General features: G+C 33.6%; 2 protein-coding genes and 1 long non-coding RNA gene across 14 annotated transcripts; 1 reads left to right on the top strand and 2 right to left on the bottom strand.

Moving 5' to 3' along the window:
• Positions 1-232: 232 nt before the first annotated feature.
• Positions 233-11,919, bottom strand: LOC128177678 (signal recognition particle 9 kDa protein-like). Of its 2 annotated transcripts, none has more exons than XM_052844502.1 (4): positions 11,836-11,919; positions 3,650-3,730; positions 1,023-1,091; positions 233-786 (listed from the first exon to the last, which is right to left on the bottom strand). In XM_052844502.1, exons 1-4 carry the CDS (start codon positions 11,902-11,904, stop codon positions 688-690), a joined length of 318 nt encoding a protein of 105 aa, XP_052700462.1. In that variant the 5' UTR covers positions 11,905-11,919; the 3' UTR covers positions 233-687. The 2 variants fall into 2 exon arrangements, with proteins under 2 accessions (XP_052700462.1, XP_052700463.1); XM_052844503.1 differs by lacking the exon at positions 11,836-11,919 and adding an exon at positions 6,823-6,852.
• LOC128177670 (vasodilator-stimulated phosphoprotein-like) lies at positions 4,295-20,794 on the top strand. 11 transcript variants are annotated; one of them, XM_052844488.1, is made up of 12 exons: positions 4,295-4,523; positions 14,449-14,614; positions 15,152-15,317; positions 15,595-15,667; positions 16,045-16,059; positions 17,201-17,247; positions 17,679-17,974; positions 18,219-18,383; positions 18,503-18,624; positions 18,963-19,076; positions 20,375-20,529; positions 20,705-20,794. In XM_052844488.1, exons 1-12 carry the CDS (start codon positions 4,519-4,521, stop codon positions 20,731-20,733), a joined length of 1,353 nt encoding a protein of 450 aa, XP_052700448.1. In that variant the 5' UTR covers positions 4,295-4,518; the 3' UTR covers positions 20,734-20,794. The 11 variants fall into 11 exon arrangements, with proteins under 11 accessions (XP_052700448.1, XP_052700444.1, XP_052700449.1 ...); XM_052844484.1 differs by lacking the exon at positions 4,295-4,523 and adding an exon at positions 8,112-8,251; XM_052844489.1 differs by lacking the exon at positions 4,295-4,523 and adding an exon at positions 8,316-9,056.
• Positions 7,213-8,114, bottom strand: LOC128177679 (uncharacterized). The gene is made up of 4 exons (XR_008242862.1): positions 7,988-8,114; positions 7,659-7,811; positions 7,455-7,551; positions 7,213-7,359 (listed from the first exon to the last, which is right to left on the bottom strand). It is a non-coding gene; the product is annotated as an uncharacterized LOC128177679 (long non-coding RNA).
• Positions 20,795-23,802: the final 3,008 nt, after the last annotated feature.

Genomic DNA, 23,802 nt, shown 5'->3' with positions numbered 1-23,802 from the left:
ATTTACATGTACATCTCAAATAAGCTGCAATAATGTAGCCTTCCCCTCTTTTTGGAAAGGGAAGCATCTCTGGAAAATATTAGCTGAAACCATTTGAGAGAGCTATATTATTGTAGCTAATCTCAAATACTGTATGAGAATTTACCATTCAAGACATACACAGACAGATACACCATCCCCAGTCATTTCTATGTATTGGGATGACGTGCCCTGGAAATTTAAAAGGGTCAAAACAACTTATTTTATAATTTATTCATGAAATTATAATACATTACTAAACACTGCTGTACAACAAAAAAAAAACATCATAAGATAATTAGTAACAAAAAAATGTTGTAGTGAGTTTCTTACATGTAATGAACAGGTTCTACTGCAAAGTTTCTCTTTTTCACCCAAACTTTCCTCTCATGCATTAAAACATCAACATAAACACTGCTAAACAAACAAAATGACAAAATCATGATTAAATTTGTACATCAAACAAAGAAAATCGAACTCTGTAGATTTAATCTACAACATGTACCGTATGTCTTTTTGTCAGTCATTTTTTTCTTCTCCTTATACAGAACAAATAATGAAAAAGTTTCACTAAAATTTGTGATGTTTTACAAATTGCGTTTATAGGGTCCAAAGTTTTACTTTATGTCCATCATTATTAACTTTCACTTTCAGGCTAACACTGCTGTGTTATGATTTTTCTTTGGATGCCATGTGCCTCATTAACTGATTTGTCAGTTTTTCTAATTTTTTCACATCTTGCGCATGCTCTGTTCTGTACTGAAGGCACTGTAAAGAAGAAAATACATCTGTACATGTTCAACTCAAATCAATATAAATCCGTGAAATGTGATTACATATATTACTTTATTCTAGCAATAAATTGCTACTCTGAATAAAAAATCACATATTTCACAACAAAACAATATTTTAATCTTTTAACTTCAAAACCCCGTAATGGGTATGATTTTACTACAACATGTCTGGATTTCATTTCAAAGAAGAGTAATTTTTTGATATCTTACCACATGGTCATCTGTAACTTTCACATTCAGTTTGCCATCACAGTGTCGATACTTTGTAACAAATCGACACTAAAAAATGGGAAAAAGAGATTTATTATGATATGAGGAATATGAATAATCAGTAATTTATTATTACCTGAAGATAACATTTTTTGAAGGTAGATTCACACCTTCAATACCTACAGCAGTGTATCAATACACAACTCAATTTGACAAAACTTTCTTTTCAATATACCGCTAATGTAAGTGAATGGTATCTTTCATACTCTTTATCAAGAGCAATTGACATAATATCTAAAATACCCTGTTTCTTGTACTTAAGACTAGTATTACCGGTACTCTAACCTTTTTTTTATCTGTTATTTTTTGAGGCAAGTAACCACTGCATAGCAGTATAAAACTACATGAACAGGGAGGTTACTATAGTCTAAAATGATCATTTAAAACATGCATGCATGTGTGTTTGTGCATGGTTTTTGTGTGGATAATTGTGTGTATCCTTGCATTTCAAAAATAAATAAATTATACCCAAAAAAAACCCCAAATGCTGATTCATATCCTCAGGATTTCTATCAATAGACCATAAGTGTGTGGCAAGGGTGATGGTATATATACCAGTGATTCATTTTGATGTGCATTCTGCATAAAATATGCACAAATTTCACCCAGGACACATGATTTCACTTTATGTGCAAAGAAAAAGACGCAATAAATTTAGAAATAAGATATATTACCTGTATATCTTTAATAAGATATACCGAGATAACGGTATTCGAGATACCGAAGTTCAACTGTAAATGATAGTGCCGATAAAGAAACAGAGAAAACTCGAAGGTCCAAAGGACAGCACTAAGCCAGTCTCTTAGTATGGTCATTTAAAAAAAGTAAATTGTTTATGCCGAGCACAGCAAGGCTAAGTTACCATACGTAAAAATAAGAAAATCAAAGAAAAAAAATTGAAGTTGAATCAGGGGTACTAATAGCTGCAGGTCTGTAGCTCCCTGTCTGAAAAAATTTGGATGGACGGCCTGATAGCTACAGTGCCACCCATAGAAAAAATGTATATTTATTGTGCACAAAAACATGTGCTAGTTTTGGACTGATTAACCTTATTTATACACAAATTTATACAAAACAATTAATAACATTAAATTCTTCATGTAATTTACTACAATTATGCATTGAAAGAAGACATAAAAAACTCCTGAAATCACATATTTTTCTTTCACTAATTCAGAAGACACAACTTTTTGCGTTTTACGTATGAAACCTGCTGTCATAATTGAGAATGATTGGATGTTTGTTCGTTCTAAAACTTGTTCGCCCTTGACGCCGTTCGCTCTAGTTTTCATTCGCCCTAGGTCCGTTCATTCTTGACGCCGTTTGCACTGTGTCCGTTCACCTTAATTTTATATAGGATTAATTAATTTATATATTTTTGTGTATTCTGGTCAATTTAAACATTCTGAAAGATACATATATAATTAATAAAAACAATACCACCCTTTCTACTTCTACATAATAATCACCATGGTTGACAGTACATGTAGTTTGATACAGTTACATGTTCCATTTCCGTATATATCTCATTTAGAGATCAAAGGATTGTGTTATGTAAATTCTTTAAAGATAGAATTGGTGATAATCATTTGCTAAGCTTCTGAGTGAGCCAATTAAAGTCTCAAATTCTAATTGTTTAAAAAACACCAAGCGAATCATTATAAAAACAAGAAGACGGTTATCGACAATTTACGGTAATAAAATCTTACAATTTTACCAATTACCTCTTTTTTGATGAAGGAAAAACATATTATATACGAATAGTTAATAAAAGTTAACAAGTTTTAAGCTAAAAGTAAATGAAATAACTTATAATATGGTTTATTTATAAACAAGGAGCGAACGAGGTTTAAGGCGAACAATTATTTGGGTGAACGATAATTAGAGCGAAGGGACCTAGAGCGAACGGACTAAGGCGAACATGTGGATGGGGCAAACGCACCTGATACCATTGAGACTGGGAACCAAATGTTTAGTTTAACTTTGGCTTATAATTTGAGTAGGCAGGTGAATCCTTTTGACTGCGTTTCAAACAAAAAAAAACTGCCTTGGCCCAAGGGTCATACAGTTTACATATTATTCATGTGCTTTGTGGAATTAAATATGGACTTATTGCTTTCGGCTTGGGACTCATAATTGATTTAGAGGGGTCTGACATCTGGACCTATGAAATCGCAAAAGACCATTTTCAAAATGAATCACTGATGTACTCTCTATATATTGATAGAAATCAAGAGGCCTCTTGTTGATTATGCCAAACCTTTTCTTCAAGTTCTTAACAACACTTTAAAGCAAAGTTTTGTCAAAATTTAATATATCAAGTTAATTTTTGAAACTTGAAAATAAAGAATGAATACATCAGAAAGACATAGTTAAAACAAACAAATAATTGATGTTAATCATGGGCAGTGGAAGTTAATGTTAATATACATACAATATATCTACAAATAACTATCAATACCCGAGATTTTATATATTTAAAATATACATTTTTGGACGGCCAAGGAATATATTTATATATCATGTTTATGTTTACGAAATGAGCATTGCATCGATGTAAACGTTACCTTTTGTGGGTCATTTAAATAAAGACGTTCAGCTGCTTTTGCAAATTCCTCCCATGAAGTTAAATATGTCATTTTTCTTTCCTGTAAATATAAACAATATGCTACATATGCAACGTGCCAGACTTTAAAACCGGAAGTGGAAAATGTCAAGGTAATGCTAATACACGAAAAGAGTTTATTTTCTTAATTCAATAACTTCAACTTGGATCATATTAGGAAAATGATTATAGAATATGAAAGGACTTAAATAATCAAAGTGAAGGCCAATTCATATTTTAACATTTTAAAGTAAATAAAATGAGTAAAATGAAAAGTGGATTGATCATGTATCTATTTAACAATGTTAACTATTAATTGCCATTTTATTTGAAAAAAAATCTTTACTTATTATTTCTTATATAAACATAAATATCACAGTCATATATTGTTTAAATCTTTTTTTTTTAAATAATTACCGCCACCGATTAGTAAATTTCCCTGAAATTAGAACTACCATTGTGTAATTTTGGCAGATGAACACATGATAAATGTGAAAATGAGAGGGGAGTGCTATTTTTATGATTACATGTAGTCAAGATTAAAATATTCCGTATATTTTTACATCAAAGTTAGTAATTGATTTAGATCCTGGGGTTTCTTCCCCCTAAAGCAAATAGAAAGCACAGTTCCCGGCATGCACTGGACGTCAAAAAATATGGCGTCACTTTTGTGATGAGGAAGATATGTAACATAGCAAATCCGGAAACTAAGAGGTTTCCTGTAGAGAAACAAATAGGGCACTTAATTGTTTTGCCTGAGTGACTGTCAACCTAAACAAGGAGGCAAAGCGAATGTCAATAACTATTGTTGCACTGAAAAATAAATAGAAAATGAGGTAAGAAAATCAGCAAAATTAAGAATAGTCTTTTTTAAAGACATGCTTAGCTCATGTAATCGATCAGTGCTGTATTTATCATACTGAAAAGAACTACCGTTTTATAAATAAAGGAAGTGGAAACGTTAATTGTATATTTTCAATTATATGATTTAAATCAACCGCGTTTTTTCTTTTGTTGAAATTTTATAGAATTTTTCCCAGTGGACATTGTTGAGAAATGATAAATTTCTGAGTCATAAAATAACTAATAGTAAATATATGATCCACTTGTCTTTTTATATTTGAGTTTTTATTATAAAAATCAGAGTAATAATCTTTTTGCTTGCATTTTTATATTTAATAACATTGTACATCACATATTGATGTACTTTTATGAATCACATTGGACTTCATTATAGCAAAAAAGGATTGTAGTTGTAGCATGATATTAAAATCTGATAGAACAATACGTGTTGAGTGATAAAGCAGTAAGGTGTTCTTCCATTTGACTTTATAGCATTAGAGTAATATGAGTTCAAAATGTAGAATGAAACATCTGTTGATTGTCTTGTAGGCCTAGAAATATTTATGTTAAAGGGTTGATTAATATATGATTTTTAAATGCAGTCTGATTCAATCAGCTACTGGTACATCTACATATTTGAGTCTGGTACATGTACATGTATATATAAGTGGAGGTGTATGATAGAGATTGGAATTTAAGTGTCCTACTGTGCATTACTTATATCATGAGACTGCAAAGTTTGACTTTATTAATAAGAAGTTCTATCTAAAACTACCGATTAACACGGCCAGTAAACTGAAAAAAAAACAAATCTCCTCTAAAAACAAGTAAAGATGGGGGATTTTTTTATGAGCTAAAGCACTTATTATAACAAGTTAGAGACAATGTGCTGTTTATTAGGTCCCTGTTTTCTTCCATGGGGCAAAGAAAGCACTGTAACTTTTATGAAAATATCCATGAAATTGGTGGATGTAATGTAAATGAGTATGTTAACTAGGTTAAACCCATTTCAGTGTTTTTGGTTTGACCTTGATGTTTTAAGGAATTTAATTCAGGTTGCAGTTCTTCAATGATCATTGGTTACGTTTTTCAATTTCCATCCTTATATGAATTGAAGAAATCATAATGAGCGAAAAATTTACAGGGAAAACAGTCATGCATTTCAAAACTCTCTCAATTTCTTTAGAACTAGTCTGATATCATTCGTACACAATGTCAGAATAGTAAATACATGTATTCACAACAGTGGTTCATGTATCTAGTTCAGTTCTGCACTGCAGTTCTGTTTAGCTAATCATTCTGTTAATCACTTAATCCTGCAGTTCAGTTAATCCTTGTTGTGCATTTCCATACAAGGAACTACAAAGCTCTGCACTGGCCAGCTCCTGTCACTTGCTTTCCTGTTGTCAGTTGTGTATCATCTTTTTCATTTTTGCCTTGTTGGTCTTCCACCATTTCCCTTTTGTGTATCAGGTTTCCTCTTTCCGAGTTGATTTCATAGATCGACTATCTTGTCTTCCTCTATAACCTTAGCACATGCCCAAGGTGTATTGCTCTCATTTTTTATTTTTTCATTTCCATATTGATATCAGCTGTTATTCTGAATATTCTTCTACTTCCTCCTTCTTAATCTTGCCATTTAATTTTTTAACATCTTCCCTCGGATACATGATGTCTGCTTCAATATATCTCACTATTCGTTCTCCAGCTTTAGCAGCAAGTGGGAGAACTTTTCATAGATTATTTTTGTATCATTTGATTATTTTCTGTTTTCATTGATAATTGCTAGTGCAGTAGTCAGCCTTTTACATTCCAGAATCTAGGTTAGTGAGTTCTGTGCACTGTATTTGTGACTAACTAAATTCCTAAGTCATGAAAGATTGATTTTATGCATCTGATATAATTTATCATGATTGAATATATTACCAGGTACTAAATATGAAATCTGTAATATTATATATTTGGACCTATTTAGCATTTAAAGTTCATTCGGATGACGCAATCAGCAGAGACTTTTTGGATTTGATCATACAAATTCATTCAGATAATGAAAACTCTCACTACCCTCTCTGTGATGAAGTTACAAACAGTACAGCTCTGACTGTTGGTATATCTTTATCATGCAGTGTGGCTTATGTGATAACACGCTTTAAATCTGATATTGACAAGAAATTCATGAAAGCGCAATCTCTTCATCAGCATCTGTTCAGATTCTTCCCAGCATTTTGTTTTGTTACAAGTTTTAAACATTCCAGAGTGCAGACAGCTGTGTTTCCATTCTTTTACTTTTACCGCTACTATGTACATTTTCGGACTCTTCCAGTTTCTTGGGGGTTTTTTTCTTGACACTGATTTAATTGGACAGAAATAAAATTAATGAATAATTCAGCTGTCTCTCATCAAATCTTTATGGAGAACATACTCAATAATGCATTTTGAGCCTTCATCAATCACTTGCGTTTCGTAATCAAATATTCAAAGTGAGATGGCACACAGTAATATAGAGTGTCAAACTATAGCGTAAATTTCGTTAGGTCTAATTATAATGAGCTATTTGATACCCATGTAAGTTCCACTGAAAATCAGCCATATCCACTTATTGAATCACTTGTCAAGAGATAAAAATTACTAACTGATGGACACAGCCTATCAGACTTTTATCATAAATAAGGACAATACTGACCTAATGTGTGCAAGTCATCATCCTCTGGAAATCAATGGTTAAACCATTTTGAAGTAATATGAGTTGCAGTATTAGATCTGTTCCATCAAGCCACCATTAAACTGTATCTGGAAATTATTTTCCTCAGAGGGTTGCAGAAACTGAAGCTGTCGAAAATGAAAGAATGTCCATATGTCAATGCTTTTAGTGTCCTAATTACAAATTCCTGTAAAAAAGTGAGAAAAAAGAAAAATGATTGTACCAATCATTTGATTTTGTGAAACCTCTCCATATAGTAGTATCTTCTTCTCAAAACAATTGTTCAATGCTCATTCATCATTAATGCAGAGATTTCCAGTCTGAAAAAAGGAAATGCTCAATTTAAGTTTAGCTGTAGACCAAGGCACATGTTTCGTTAGATAAGTGGCCTTTGAATCGGCTACTGGTTTTGTAAGTTCACTAATACTTGCTCCTCTTTGTTGAAAGCCGTGTGATAGTCTTTCAGTTGGAAAATTAGAATGTCGGCTGGCTTTTTGGCTGGTTTTGATGGAATAGATTGTCATCATTTTGGCATGTTCCCTGCATCCTTTGTGATCTAGAATATTCAGGCTTATATTATCTGCAAATGAAATTACTTAATTCATGGATGTCTCATTCTAAATGTCTAGTTCTGGATTTGTCTTTTTTTTCACTTGGTGATGATTTGCATGTGGCATTTTCAAAGGGATTGAAACAGGATGGAATTGCAGTAGTGACTAGTAGTAATTAAGATATTGTTGGTAACTTTTTACATACCAGTAATTACTGTCTCTGCTCCCAGCAAAACAATCTTTTCATCAATCAAATTAGCATTGTTGTGTCTCTGTGTTCAACAAATCTACCTTAGAGATGAACCAGGAACCTTATCTCAGCAGAGTCTTGGACAAGGTGTGTGATAGACTCTGAACTGTTACTCATGTGAGTAGACTTCATCAGAATGGAATATTCCTATGAGAATCCATATGATACAATATCTGCTGTTAGCCGGGAGGAGGATGAGCTTTATACAACTCCATATGGGTAAGATGAAGGACTTTGAGTAAAATTATTGAATACTTTGCAAATACATATACAGAAACTCAATAAGAAAGGGAGGGTTAAAGAAATGAAAATCATAGACAGTTTTGCCAGGAATCGTAACATGTTTGGCTTAGAGTTAAGATAGAAGACATTTTGAGGGTTTACCAGTTAATCCTCCTGTATTATGGGGGATGTACAGTATGTAGGCAGGTATCACAGAATTATTCTGGCTTTGACATGATCACAGGGGATCAGACTCCATATGTTTTTTTGATAGGTAATGTATTTATTGTGGTGTGGTGATGATTGATGGGAGTCGCGAGTGTAGTGGTAGTCGTAGAATACCACTGGTCTGGAATGTTTCCTTCTGTTCACGATGAGTCAGGATTTCAAGTGATCTGAATAACTTCTTGAAAGCTGTACAGCAGCTTTTTTAAAAGAGAAGTATATTTGAAGAAAGGTCCTGCTAGCAAGTTACGTACACACTTCAGGAATTAATTCATTTTCGGACTTTGATTCTTCATGGAGATTGGGGAGTTTTTTCGGATGTGGAAACAATATGTATGCTGGAGACATTCCACTTCTCCCTTGATTTGTGATCTAGAATAATAGTTTATTTCCTTGATATTTGTGCAAATTTCCTCAAACTCCACTAAATAGTAAAAGTAGAGCTTTTGTGTTCCAATGATTTTATGTGGTATTTTTTTTTGAGGCGTGAACTAGAAAGTATTGGTAAATTCAACGATTGTCTATGGATATGTGGAACTTCATATAGCTGTGAGGATCTATAGATTTTGAAAATGAGGTAATTGGATGCTGAGTGATTTTGTTTTCCATTTTTTAAAATTCCAGGAAAAATTTCATTTAACATTAAAAAAAAAAAAGAATAATTGTCTAAAATGGAATATCAGTGATTGTAAGATTTGAAAAAAAAAGATATTGTAAGGTTATTTCCATTTTGAAATTATTGGAGTTAGATTGAAGCATATATCAGATTACAGAAGGAAACTGATATACATGTTGAGAGAAGTTTTACCTTTATTTATGGCTAATTTCCTTTCATGATGACTGCTCATTGATATAAGACAGCGAATCAGTAAAATGTTCAACTACTGTATTTCCCAATTTATTAGAACACTCAAAGTATCAGTATGACAGAGGGTTAAACAGACAGGAAGTTTACAGCTCACACACACACACACAAAACACGGACATTTTCTCACAGACCCAGGAGGATCTTGGAGGGGATTATTGATCTGTGTGGTGAAAGTTATTGCAGGGCTGGGCAGGATTTGGACATTTATATTTATAGCAAGTTCTTGTCCACGGAGTACTGAGATCTGTACAATCTCCGTGTAGATGTGTACATGATGAAAGGGATCGGTGTTTTCCTTGTACCGGATTAGAAGAACACCAGGAAGTATTCAGCTGTCACATTTAGAGTCGTGGAATTGTTTTCCATGTCTATTTGGGATCTAAACTGGTGTGCATGGTTAATTAGATTAAGTGACTAAGGGGTTGGATATTTCTGCTCTTTCGGAGATGAATCGAAAGTACAGATCTCGAGAGCTGCCTCCACTGCCAGACGAGGAGAGGTCGGCCCGGAGACCCACACCCCCCATACCCTCACCGGTGGTTGTGTCCGCTCATCCCGACGCTCAGACAGGGTTTGTGTCAAGTCCCTATTTCTTCTGCTTCATTGGTTATGATAAGTTCAGAGGATGAGCCGCTAAACAGAAGCTTGTATGTGTTCATGTAGATTTGGTGGTGAGTTTTTTGTCTACATTCATTGATGAATTCTGGTTACTAGGTAATTTTCGTTGGTGCCAAGAGGAAACGTTTGGTACTAGTATCTGCTTTGATGTGGTACCATGTGATTTTTTCTGTCATGATCAGCATTAGAGATGATCAGGGATAATTTGTGTATGTAAAAGGAAATGGGAAATGATCAATTTTGAACAAGTACAGATCCTGAATAATATTGAACCAGTGGTCATCTCACTCCCATTAAGAGCTTTTCTGTCATGTCAGCTGTTAGAATGGAGACATCTGCCTCCATGTATGAAGTTGTAACTTGATCATGGAGTATAAAGTGCAGTTTATAGAACTTCCTCTGTAAAAGGGGGTTTGCCTCAAGTCTGTTTTCACTACTTGAAAATCTCTGTCTATTTTCTGTAACTTGATGAAAAATGCATGAAAACAAAATTACATTGACATTAGCTGTTGTCAGCACAGGGTACATGTATATACAAAGTTGAGGATATTCATTGCTTGTCATGCTTTTTCTCCTTCGAAGAGTATTTTTATCCTTAGCTAGATATAGGATTTGCAATACATTTTCCGGTAGTATTCACATAATGCAGAGATGTAATATGATTGCTTCATATACGTGTATATGATATAATCATATGTTCAACAAAATCATTCCCTACGATAATACCATTTATGGTGAATATGATTATAGTGTAGCTCTTTCATAAAAGTTTTTGAAGTTTGTGTTTATTGTCTTGGATTTCATTAGAGATTGATAGAAAATCCTCCAATTTATTTTCATCTTATACATGTATTAGTTGAATTTGAATTGTAAGAATACCATTCCAAATGAATTGGATATTGATGTGATAGAATACTTTAAATTAATGATTTCATAACAGCATTAAGTTTCAATAAAATCAACTGAAACTTATGTGGGTTTTGTAAAGTATATGACACTTTTTAAGGAAGAGTGTATTTGCACTTGTCGGAATTTGACATAAATGTTTGTGGAATTAAACATTTTATTAACTCAAGAGAGATACAGACTTCCTTCTTTGTCTAATTAGTTTGATGCATCCATATACAAATGTACCATGCATTGTCTGTGACATTCTTGGACTTTGACTAAATTTCATGAAGTTTGAGGTCTAAAGTTTGTTGATATATTATAACGATAATATATAGCATGTATGTTTCTCAGCTATGTGGAGATTTTATCAATGTAGTACTAAGAAATTGTGAACTTGTAATAAGAACTGTCTTCAAACCAACAAGGAAACATGAGGGTTTTTTTTAGCAGTTTTAAATGCACTGTATTTCCTCCTGGGGTATCTACATAATATGTACATTTATCATTAATTATCTAGTTTTCAAATCAGTATGAGAGGATTGAAAGTTTTCCTTGTGGTAATTGTAAAGGTGTGAAAGGTTGTAATCCATCCAGGTATAAACATTTTTGTTCACAGTCATCAAATAGCCATCATTGTTGTCATATTTGGGATGTCAAGGTTGTGGTGCTGCATCAAACACACAATGAACATTATACATTAGCCGGCCCATTTCTCAGGTAACTGAAAGGTGTGTTTACACCTGGACAGGTACAGCATACCATGAAAGTGTAAGACGGTAACAGAGAAAGAAAACACCGTGTAAAATACCAGCGTAAGGCCTCCGATTATCTGCAGTGATATTTAATGAGGTGGTAAAATGTTTGATAAAGCAATCTGACAGACAGGAAATCGCTATCAAACATAAATATTATCATGCTCATGTGAACACATTTTGGAGTGTTTAAACCATTTCCTTATTTTGGTTCTTAAAACTCTTACTTTTGAAGAACTTCCTGAAATGTCTTGTGGCAAGCATAACACGGTATCCCAGCAGAGTCCATAGTTCATTGCCTGATATAGGATAGCTAGATTGAAAACAAAATTGGGACCACTACTAGGGACTATTGGGTACTATCTGGTACATAAAAATGTGTGTGGAATAGTATTATTTGAAGATTTTAGTTAGTTAAACACTGGCTGGATGTTGTTGACAGTGTTATATTCACTGGTAGTGCACACAATATACATATTAAAATCACGCAAAAAATCAGCAAAACTTTTAAGGACATAAACTATTGAAAAGCCACCAATCATGGTTTTTTACCTGTACATCATTTATAAAATTGTGTTGTTTTGTGCATGCACTATAACTTAACATTAGCCAAGTTGCAAGGTAGTCAGGGTTTGATGTATAGTGCATGAGCCTAAGGAAATATTGTTTGAATTTATCAATTATGATGTATCGTTTGTATACCTCGTTATGAGGAGCTCTTTGTTGTGGGCTTTTTTTCTGCATATCATTTGTATATATCCAGCGTATGTAGAATGTTGTAAGTGTTCAGATTCAGGCTAAAATACAGGATGATAGACCTGTTGGTACAAAAGGACAATGCATGTCTTACAACTTAAATATTATTACTACCACAGAGTTTTTTGCCTATAAAGTACCGGTACTGATTATACTTAATATTATTTGAGAGTTATTCACCTGTGATACTAGTTCATCATCAACTTCATGATGTCATAATGAATCCATGCTTTTCTGGATGCCAACTCATGTGAGGAATGTCATTGTTTTCTCACCATTTCTTTATTTACAAGTTCTACGAGTGAATAATAATTGATTTGAAAACGACACATACAGTATTGGGCTATATCAATTAACTCAAAGCATGAGATATTTATTATGTTTTACCGCTATCTGATATTTTATTTCTTCTTCATTTTCCAATTTTTATCCGTGATTAAGCAATGTTCTGTGTTAAATAATAGTAGCCTTTTCACTAGAATGGTAAATAATCCAACAGGTGAAAAGAGCTGTACACCAAAAAAGATTTTCCCATTATTCACAAAGAAAACAGTAAATGTACGAAACTATGCCATTAGCAACAAAGCAATGACTCATGAGTATATACCTACATTGTAGAAGAATACATTGGTTTAGGGTACACGTAATGCTATAAGTCATCAGCAATAGTTTCTGCTGCTTGGGAAAACAATGATTATGGTGAATAACTGAGCATTTGGAGAAATTTAGTCACACACTGAATGTATGAGAGCAGAAAATTCAACTCTTGAGTACGAAGGCGTAAGGAGATTTGTATGAGTAGGACATATTCTGTAGTGCAGTGCAAAGTCATGGATGCACACACTGCATGTTACCTTCCTATTCGGCGTACTGTAATAACAAGGAGTACAATAACAGGAAATATCGGATGAGTGTTACTGGTGGTTCACATGTCGTTGATCAGAGTCTAATAATATCAACATAAGCCCCTCCTTTTCCCCGTTTTGTAATGGTATATGGGCGACCTGTAACATGGTCCAATTATGGTCTACCTGAGATTTCAGGTGTGTATTGTTTGGACGATGGACAGAGGAGATAATGTTTTTGTTGTCAGTAAATCAGTTAAATCATGTCAACGACTTTACTGAATGAGTTACGTGTTCTGGGTCTATTAACCATGTACATGTATATTGTCTTACATATGTGTTGAGTTCATTCCGGCTGGCTGTACAATGCCTCATATATTGTGTTTCATTGAATAAGTACATTTTTCTGAAATAAAAAAAATATATTGCTGATTGACAAGGCACAGATATGCAAATTATTTGTCTGCACTTGTTTAACAGCTGTTTAAAGACTTAAGTACTACAAATGGAATTGAGAAGTGATTTGATAATTTTGTGAAGGTTTATAAGTTTTTGCTGAAAAATGAAGGACCTTTCAGGAAATATGTACTTCCACACCAGTCCCTCGGGGATGTAGGTTATTGATGGGTCTCTCAGTGTGTATTGAGCAAGGCGATAATTGGCTGGATTTACTTTATTGTGTCAACTGGTCGTTAGAATTACTCTGTGAACTTGGTGAAATTGTTGTACAAATTCAGTTACTTTGTATCAGAGGAAGTTTTTCTATACCCTAAGTCATGTAGATAGTAGAGATTATATCATTCTGTAGTTTCTTAAGACGTTAGTATTATTTTCCTTCATTTGTCTCTTTGTATATGAGTCGACAGTAACATCTTATATCAAATCTTGTCTTAAAAATTACTGCCTTATCAAATCTCAGATTTTGCAAAATGATTAAGGCATTTTTTAAACATCAGGTAGAGTCGAGCATTTTTGGTGAATATTTTAGAAGTCAGAAAGTATGCCTCATATTAGGGTACCGGTTTATGTTAGACAGATGTTGGAAAATTAACCTTATAGATTGTGCTAAATGTTTCCCTCAATCTAGTGACTAAAAGAAAATGCAAGTATAAAATTACCAGATATGGCCAATACTGTTCTTTTACGATCAGCAATTAAATACCGGTCCATTTCCTGTACAGAGAGGGGGCACTGAGAACATTGTTATAGTAATTGATTCTAAGGTTTTATTTCTTTCAGTGAGGTCCCAATAGCTTCAGGCCGGGCCAATGTCATGTTATATGATGATGCCGCCAAGAAATGGGTGGCAAGCGGTACAACACAGGGCCTCTCCAAGGTCCAGATTTATCGCCACACGACCAATAATACATTCAGGGTTGTGGGCAGGAAGCTGCAAGACCATGAGGTAAATAATCTTCTGAACACTTGTAAACAGAAAGTTTATACCTTTTGTACTTTTATAATTTAACTGTGGTTGTAAAATGCTTTCTGATTGGTGGAAAAAATTATTTGATATTGTTTAAAGAATGCTGCCTACATCACTGTAAGCTTTTAAGGTAACAAATGTATTAATTTGTCTGATATTAAGTTTGGATTTTGTACAATTTTATGTCATTTTAAAGGCAAAATGACCATAATGATTATAATCTACAATAAATAGCAAATAATTGAATTTAATGGCTGCCCAATTTATATTTTTATAAAATGGGTTGGAACAGTTTATACGCTTTTTTATAAACCACTTAGCCGTTTATATAGCATAAACTACCCCAACCCATATTATATTCTTATAAATTGGGTAGCGAAGCTATTGAATTCATTCCTTAAATATTTAATGTATGAAATAAAAATTATAGGTCAGTAAGGTCACCAAGTTTTACCTCCCCAGTAGTCTCTACTTTCTTATTTTGATAATTACCCAGTTCATGGATATATTTTGTAGGTGGTCATTAACTGTGCAATCATTCGTGGTCTGAAATATAACCAAGCCACGCCCACATTTCATCAATGGCGAGACCAACGTCAGGTTTATGGTTTGAATTTTGCCAACAAGGAGGACGCAGAATGCTTTGCTCAGGCAATGGCTACCGCTTTGGATACCATAAACAGTAAGATTCATAACACTGTCATTGTAATTCATAAATAAAGTCATTCCAAGATATGTAAAAAGACATGATAGATTTATTAAGTTAGTTGTTAATAACATGTATAATTTACATGTACCGTACTATTGTAGTAAGGTATTGTTGAAGTAAACATTCTGATGAATATTTCATTTAAACTAATGACAGTACTGCTATAGTTTGTTTTAACTGTTATAACTGTACTTGTGTAAGATGGTTGTTTGGGGGACTTTTTTGAATGAACTTTTATTTGCCCCTGTAGATGCAGGACGTCCTGGTCCACCAGCAATGCCACCCCCTGGGGTACCCCCACAGCCCCAGCAGAATGGACCAGAGTGAGTACAGCCTTTGTCTGTCTGTTTGTCTTTCTCTTAGTAGTGTATCATTAACTATAGTCAGTATTCTTAAGGTTGAGTTTGCTGGGTTTTACCAAACTTGGAATTTAGCTTCTTTTTTCATTGCTTACAAGTATATACACAAATAATGTGTACCTTTTATGTATTGTACAAATACAAAGTTTATGAAATTAGCTGTAAACTTTGTGATACTATAAACATGCTTATAAATACTTGCTCTACTGTAATTGATATATATCCTTCACTATACCAACTGGGCTTTAGTTTTAGTTAGTTGTGTCTATTAAAATAATACATGTACATACAGTAGAGTCACTAACTGATTATCAGAATGTATTCAAATTATTTTACTTTAGCGAACCAAACACTGAGTAAGTTTTTGAGCTGTTCTGTACAAACTGTAACACATTGATTTATGTTGAAGCTAACCCCTCCAGTGACAGTGTGCACATTGTGTTATAGTTTTGTGTCTGTTTGTTATATTTTCACATGTTGATTACACAGGTTCTGGGTAACAATAACTTCACATACATGTACTTTTATGTAATATAAACATATCTCTCAGATGTCACCTCGTGTAAGAGTATGTGAAACATGGGTTGGATAATAATGTAGAGGAGTATGGATTTATCACTAATCTACATTTTCTACACAGTACATGATTATATGTACTTTGAAGGGTTGATACATGTATATTCAGAGTCAAAGAAAAGTTTGCTTTACATTGCTGGCAAAATATTACCTACCGGTATGCTAGTACATGTATTGATTGATAGACCTACGAAGAAGGATACTACACTACAAGGATTAGTTTCTGATATTAACATCAGAGAAGGAATAACATTCTATTTTAAATTAAACATATGATTCAGCATTGTCACAAAAAGCTAGCGTTAACAGTCTAAGCATAGTGAGCATTTCATTACATCAAACAGCATAGCTAACATTGTAATACTAAATACGGTAAAACATTTGCTTACTGCTGCGATTTGTGGTATAACTAAAATGGTGAAAAGAATTATAAAAATTATTCTAATACATGTACTCATTAGCATTGTTAGCGTTCCATAAGGAAACATTAAATTACGAACAGCTGTATACATTAGAAATCGAGCTTTACACTTTGGATCCTATAAGAAACTTGGAATCAATGGAACAACAATGAAATAAATTAAGTTCAAGTCACAACCGGTTATTGTCTTTCAATGTATGTTGATTGAGAATCAGATGAGATGTATTAATTATCATTTTCAATCACATGCTAATACAAAAAATTTAAATTTCTTGGCAAGAGAAAGCCTTTTTGTTAAATGTCCTTTACGACAAAAAGTGAAACTGTAATTTTTAGTTCATTATCAAAATATTCATTATTTCAATAAAAAAATAATTATCTTATTTCTTTCATTCTATTAAATGTAAATATTTGTCATCTTTTTTAGCAAGTTGTAGTCGATATACTAAACATTTTTTTATGAAATATCTGTTGTTTTAAATAAAGACATTTTTTTTTAGTCCGGGAGATTATCAAAGACATCAGAGACATCCATCAGGCGGGGCACGTAAGTGTGGAGTTTTACTTCCTTATTTAAAACTGTATAAACGGAGAAGTGAAGGAGAAAGATCTTACCAGGGTCAAAGGATCTATTCCTTCAATGCAATTACAGTGAGGTTAAGCTTTGTGGAAAAAAATAACAAATTATGAAATCATAACTGGATGGGGAGTGTAATGATATTTTAGTTATGATGGTTTTTAATTACAACATATGACTTCAGTGAAATTTACAACAGTTTTAAATATTTACATCTAATATAATGACTGTAAAGTCATCAAAGGAGTATTATATCCCCCAAATTCATATATCATCTCTGCAGCCAATATATGCCTAAGAATGCATCAAAGGAACATATCACCCAAATACATGTATTTGATCTAAGTCAGTACAGAAAGGGCTCTATAAACTTGAAGGAAATGTTTGTTCTTATGCTGCAGCTCCCCCACAATACAGGGAACCACAGCCGATGCCAGCCATGCAGCCTCACATTCCACCGCAGATCCCCTCCCAGCCGGTGGTTCCACCTGGTCCCCCCATCTCTGCACCTCCTGCTCCAGCAGCCCCACCTGCTGCCCCACCAGCCCCTGCAGCCCCACCGGCTCCTCCTGCCCCACCGGCCCCAGGGGCACCACCAGCCCCACCACCTCCCTCTGCAGCCCCACCAGCTCCAAGTGGTGGAGGAGGGGGAGGCTTGGCTGCAGCATTACAGTCAGCGAAATTGAAAAAAACGCAGGTAAGTGATATGAGATTTATCAATAGAAATTCAATGTACTTGTAATATTGGTAAACATATATTCTCTCTCTCTCTTTCTCTCTCTCTCTCAGATGTTTAGAAAAAACCACAATATTTATTAAGCAAACTACATGTATATTTTGATGAGTCTTCTAATTTTTTTTTCATGGAGAAAAAGAAAGAGAGAGAAAGAATCATTTTTCTTATCCACAAATGAAAATGTGGTTTAAAACTGTTGTTGTAGAATGAAGAATCTAGTGGTGGTAGTGGTGGTGTATCTGGTAACAGCAGTAGTGCCAGTCTGAGCAGTATGAGCGGGGGAGGAGGAGGAGGGGGAGGGGGAGGTGACTTCATGAGTGACCTCGCCAAAAAGTTAGCCATGAGGAAGAAAGCCTCCCAAAATGAATCTGTAAGTGGTTACTTCTAATTTTTCTCTGTAGAAATTTTGTACACATATATAGTAGATATTGAAAGTAAATTGTTATGTTGTAATGTCAGTGGACACTTACTGTGACTTGTATTTTGTAGCCCAGCAATGAGGGATCCACCCCACCAGAGGACAGAAGTAAGCGGGGAGGTTCCCACCCTCCACCCCCTGCTCCAGTAAAGATTGTGAATGGAACCACAAATTCCCCTACACCAGCCAGAAAGTAAGTCCTTTCCATGTACAAATCAAACATAGCTTTGTAGGGAAACATGTCTTTTTCTATCTGTAGTCAAATCGTGTGCTATAAATGGCTGAAGCAATGCATTGCCTTTTTTGTCTGGTTTTTTTTTTTTTCATATCATAGCTGTTTTGAAATTCATATCGTGCTTTTTGAGTGTTGTTATGTCATGTATTATAAAAAAGAGAGAACAATTTTTTTACATTGTTTACATGTAAATATACTACTGTGTGTTGTCTGCTGTGCTTCCCAACCAATATAGCGAACATTCTCATGTCACATTTGTTACCTATGATCCTACTATGATGTCTTGGTGTTGTTAGTTCAGCTCAAACCCTCCCAAGGAACTTTGCGAGGACATCTTCAACACCTTCAGAGCTTTCAAATCGAGTTTCAGCAGAAGTTCCCAAACGAACTTCACTAAATAAAGTGTTATCGTGAGTTCAGTTCACATTGACAATGAGTCTCTCATTCTCTCTTCCCATTTCTAGCTCTGATGAGATGCAATTAGATAGGCTTATGAAGAGTCTGCAAGCGTTTGGGTTTGTTGAGAATGAAAAAAATTCATTATTAACCATATTTGAATAATATTCGCTTTCTATTGATATTTTACTGCTTCCTTGTTGCAAATTTGTTCAACCATTTTGCATGATCATCTTTCGCTATAAGCATGAATGTCATCCTTGTTGCTCAGTACATGTATATTGATGATGAAGTACGTAAATAGATACTGTTATTCTTCCGTTTTCTTCTGTTATTTCAACCGTACGGAGAGATATGATATAAGTCCTTGATCTATTCACACATCCTGTTCATGTCAAAGCTTCTATTGTGAATTTATCCCTTCCTGGTCAGAATTGTGTATTCAACTGTAATATTTATTTACAGTGACACTATTATTACATTTTGTTATTAAACTATCTAACAACTTGCCAACAAATGGGGAAAAAAGATAAATGGATTTTTTTTTTACTGTTTACATCTCAGTTCAAACTGTTTCCCTGATATAGAGATTTTGTTTGTTTAACAATAAATGATTTGTAATGAGTAATATTAAATAAAACATGGTAAAGGCCATTATGTATGTTTGTCACAGATTTAAATTCATTTCATGGAAACTACAGGTAGTCTTGCAAACAATGAGAAAGTGATTTACATGATGAGATTAAAGGTTTATAATCATTTTCAGGTCAAGGTTAAAACTTACCTTAGATTTTTTCAGTGAATTTGATAGTATTTACCAATAATGGTAATTTGTTACATATATTATAGAATATTATCTATACACATTCTCATGCATTGTACACAATTTTTTCTCTTCTTCTGCATATTAAGAAAATGCTCTCACATTCTATGTCTTTATTTGTCTATTGAATGCCAGTGGATGTATTGATATAGTTTGATTTCCCAAAATCTGGTGGCATTGAAAGCATTCATAAAATAACAGCCATGTACTTAATCCAACACAGGTCTTAACAAAAATACTACATGTAGTTTCATTAGCACTGCACTTAAACATAGATCTACATTTACCAGTATATTCAAAACAGAGTTGATGTCAAAAACATTCTTTAGGCTACAGCAAAATTATTAATAAGCAGGAAATTGCTTTTTACTAATAATAAATGTGTACTGGTAAATGCACAGATAAGCATTATAATTAGCAAAGCTTGTACTTAAATCTAATCTTACTTCCATGTAGCATGTAATGACACTGTTTTGGGTTTTTTCACAGACGGCAACCCTCATTGACCGGCCAGGATACCGCAGCATCCTCGTTACCCCCCACAGGGGCCGGTGGTGGGAGTGGGGACCTGGAATCTCTCAAACAAGAAATCCTCAGTGAGATGAGACTGGAAATGAACAAGATGAAGTCAGAAATCATTGCTGGTAAGACAGCCGCTAGGTGTTTCAGATCAGTTTTGATTTACACTACTGTGTGCTTTACTTAAAAGTATAAATGAATTTTTCCATGGGCTCCTCTTTTTGCTACATTTTTTAGGGGGTACAATATCACTCTTATTACTCTTACAAATTGCAAAATAATATTTGTTGTCTCTTGTAGCCATACAACAAACAATGAATGCCAGATAGAACAAAGATATCAGATAATCACGGATGAATGGGTGAGTGTACAGGGACACAATCGGTAGTAATACCAACCAATGAGAGGACTTCTCTTTGTGCTCTGTACCCAAAAATGAAATGACTTATCATGCTGTATACTGACCAATGAGTGCACTAGTTGACTGGTTCCCTGGCCAGTTAAAACCACATGAGTGGAGGCATTGTTAACCATGTGATCAGCAAATCTGCTTTATCGTCTGCTGCTGGACTACAACAGAATTAATGAAATACAACACTGTATCTTTTTATATCTTAAACCTGTACCTACATGTTGTATCAAACCAAAACCTTTTCAAAATATGGAGTTACCGTAATATTAATAAACGCCAAAATGAAGATTTTCAATCAAATGGTGGCACTTATTTTTAGCCCATTTTTGTTTTTTATATTGAAAAACAAAGAAAGTATTACCCTTGTGCAATTATATTGATTGTAGTGAAGGAACTCTTCAGTGTGCTTTAGTTCAGGGTATGATGAAATGTTCAAGTTTCTTTTTTTTTGCTGTAATTGACAGTTTTAATCAACGCAAGAGCTATTTTTTTCTTCGTCACAAGTCTGTTATTTGTCAATGTCTAGATATGAGAGAAAAATGATCTTGGTTTTCCGGATTTATAATGAAAATGTTTATGATTCATATTCTTATTTACACATTCTGGGTTTATTTTAAATTTATGCCAAGATATGAACCTTGTGTTATTTACATTTATGTTTATACTGCAATTGATATTCTTGTTATACTGTCGTGTAACCTAATAAAAGTGATACTGGATCTAGTTTAAATATCAGGATCGCATCAGTATTGTTCAAACTACTCAAGACACGTTTAACTGGTCAACATGTATGAACATTTTATACAGTTAAATTTATACGTTATTATTATAACTATTATATATAGATTGTCATCAACATTGTCATTTTCTGGCTACAGTGGACTAAGTGAATGTCAGATTAAATAGAGATTTTAATTTTGATTTACATGTAGCAATAGCTTAAATTACAGCAAAACTGATTGAGTAGCCTACTCCAATTTTAATGTACAAAACTGGTAGGTTGATTCAAAAACAACTTTGCATTACTTTTTTGAACATTTGTTCAATGAGAATAAATATACATGTCTGTGTAATGTAGATCATGAAAGTTGAATTTGATTATCACAGGAAACAAATCAAATCTAAAAATGAAGAATTGATGCTTTTGTTATGAGTATTGATGAGTGTAGAATACAATATATTTCTTTCTTATGTTCTGTGAACAGAGAGATGCTGAGCAGGCTCTAAATGTCTTTATTTTCCAATGAATGCATGTATCTATAAAGGTTTTATTTCATCATGGCTAGAACTCATTCACTTGGTTTTTTAACTTTATGTGGAATTGCTAGATAGAATTTGATTTGCTCAGAACATGTTGTTTTAAAAACCAGATTATATTGGATCTCACAAATACAAATTACATTTTGTGCAATGTAGACGATAGTGCTCAAGTAGAACTGGACAAACCTGCCCAGAAATCAATGTCTTGATATTAAGTGTACAACAGTTGAATCCAGAATGCAGAGGGTAAAAATCAAGCTGTCAGATTTTTTTTTACCAATTTTCACTTTTGAGAATATGAACCTACAAGTTACTTCCCTTTTTGTCTAGACCAATTATGTAATGCAGACCATGCTTCTTTTGCACACAACATCCTTCATCTACATAGATGTAATGTCATGCTATTAATTGCATCATGCTTTAATGATTATTCTTGCATAATTGTTTCATTTTGTTCACTCCACATCTGTGTCTTGTGTTTCTCTGTGTTGGTGATTTTGATGCTTGTTTTTTATGTTGTGCTAGTCACAATAAAACTTTCATCAAAAATTCATGTTGTATTTTTATAAGGGACCAGATACTAGTATAATAACACAGATACTATTTATGTTTGCAAATATTCTGTTATTGATTAGTTAAAAATTTTGATATTTTGAAGCACTGAAATTAATTTTTGATGTTTGACATTCTGATAGTGAACGGTTGCTTTTTTTTTAAGCAACATACAAAAGTTGGCTAAATAGTATGACTCTTTAGCTGTAATACTTTGGAACTGAGTGAAATTTGATATATTTTATTGGAACGACTTTTTTCTTTGAAGCTGGCCCGGTATTTCTGTGTACAGCATTAGGTTATTTAGATACAAGTACCTCTTCAAAAATAATCCAGGTTCTTCCGAGTAGATGAAGTTGGTTTGCTATTTATTGATGTGTTCTGTGATTATAGTATAATTCCTGTCTAACTATTTTGCCCTGCTCAGCTGAAGTGCTTAAATTCTTATACATGTCAGATGATTATGAAATTTTGTGCATGAACAATATAGTACAATGTAATGAATTTAAGTAAATATACTTTTATTATATGATTTAGAACTTGACACATAGAATGTGTGTGTTGGGTTCTGAGATGGCCCTATAACAATTAATTTTGAATTGTTTAACCACGGTTCATCTTGCATTTTGTACATGTAGATGATTTAGAAAGCACACCATGATGTTCAATTGTACACTGTGAATATGTGTTACCTTCGTCTTAAATGTACATGTATGACCAATTTTAAATATCTGGCTTACAATAAACCTGTAAAACTGTACATCATTGTAGTTGATCTTTTCCATCTGAGACCAATCGCTGACAATCAGTTTTACAGAGACCAATACACACACGTGTACATTGCTGTACAATCAATCAGACATAAAGTCTCAATTTTAACATCAATCAAAACCTGGTTTTAACCATGTACAAGAACATACCAGTACCTAGAGTACAAGAATGAAAATTCCATGGGTATTAAGAAAAGAATCATTATGAAAAACTTACAGATATCCATAATTGCCATGTACGAAGTGGGAGGTTTTTTGTGAAAATGGGGTAAACATGTAACTGTTTTTCTTTGCATTCGTATTTTTTCACTTCAAAGAGCTTCTTGTAGCAAACAATTTGTCATGAAAAGAGCATTATCATTTACAGGAGCAAAAAAATTATCAGACCAAATTATTGATGATCC

The sequence above is a fragment of the Crassostrea angulata genome, chromosome 3, assembly GCF_025612915.1.
Source record: "Crassostrea angulata isolate pt1a10 chromosome 3, ASM2561291v2, whole genome shotgun sequence".
NCBI classification, from domain to species: domain Eukaryota; kingdom Metazoa; phylum Mollusca; class Bivalvia; order Ostreida; family Ostreidae; genus Magallana; species Magallana angulata.
Note: the sequence above shows the minus strand (reverse complement) of the source record. Positions and strands in the feature narration are given on the sequence as shown.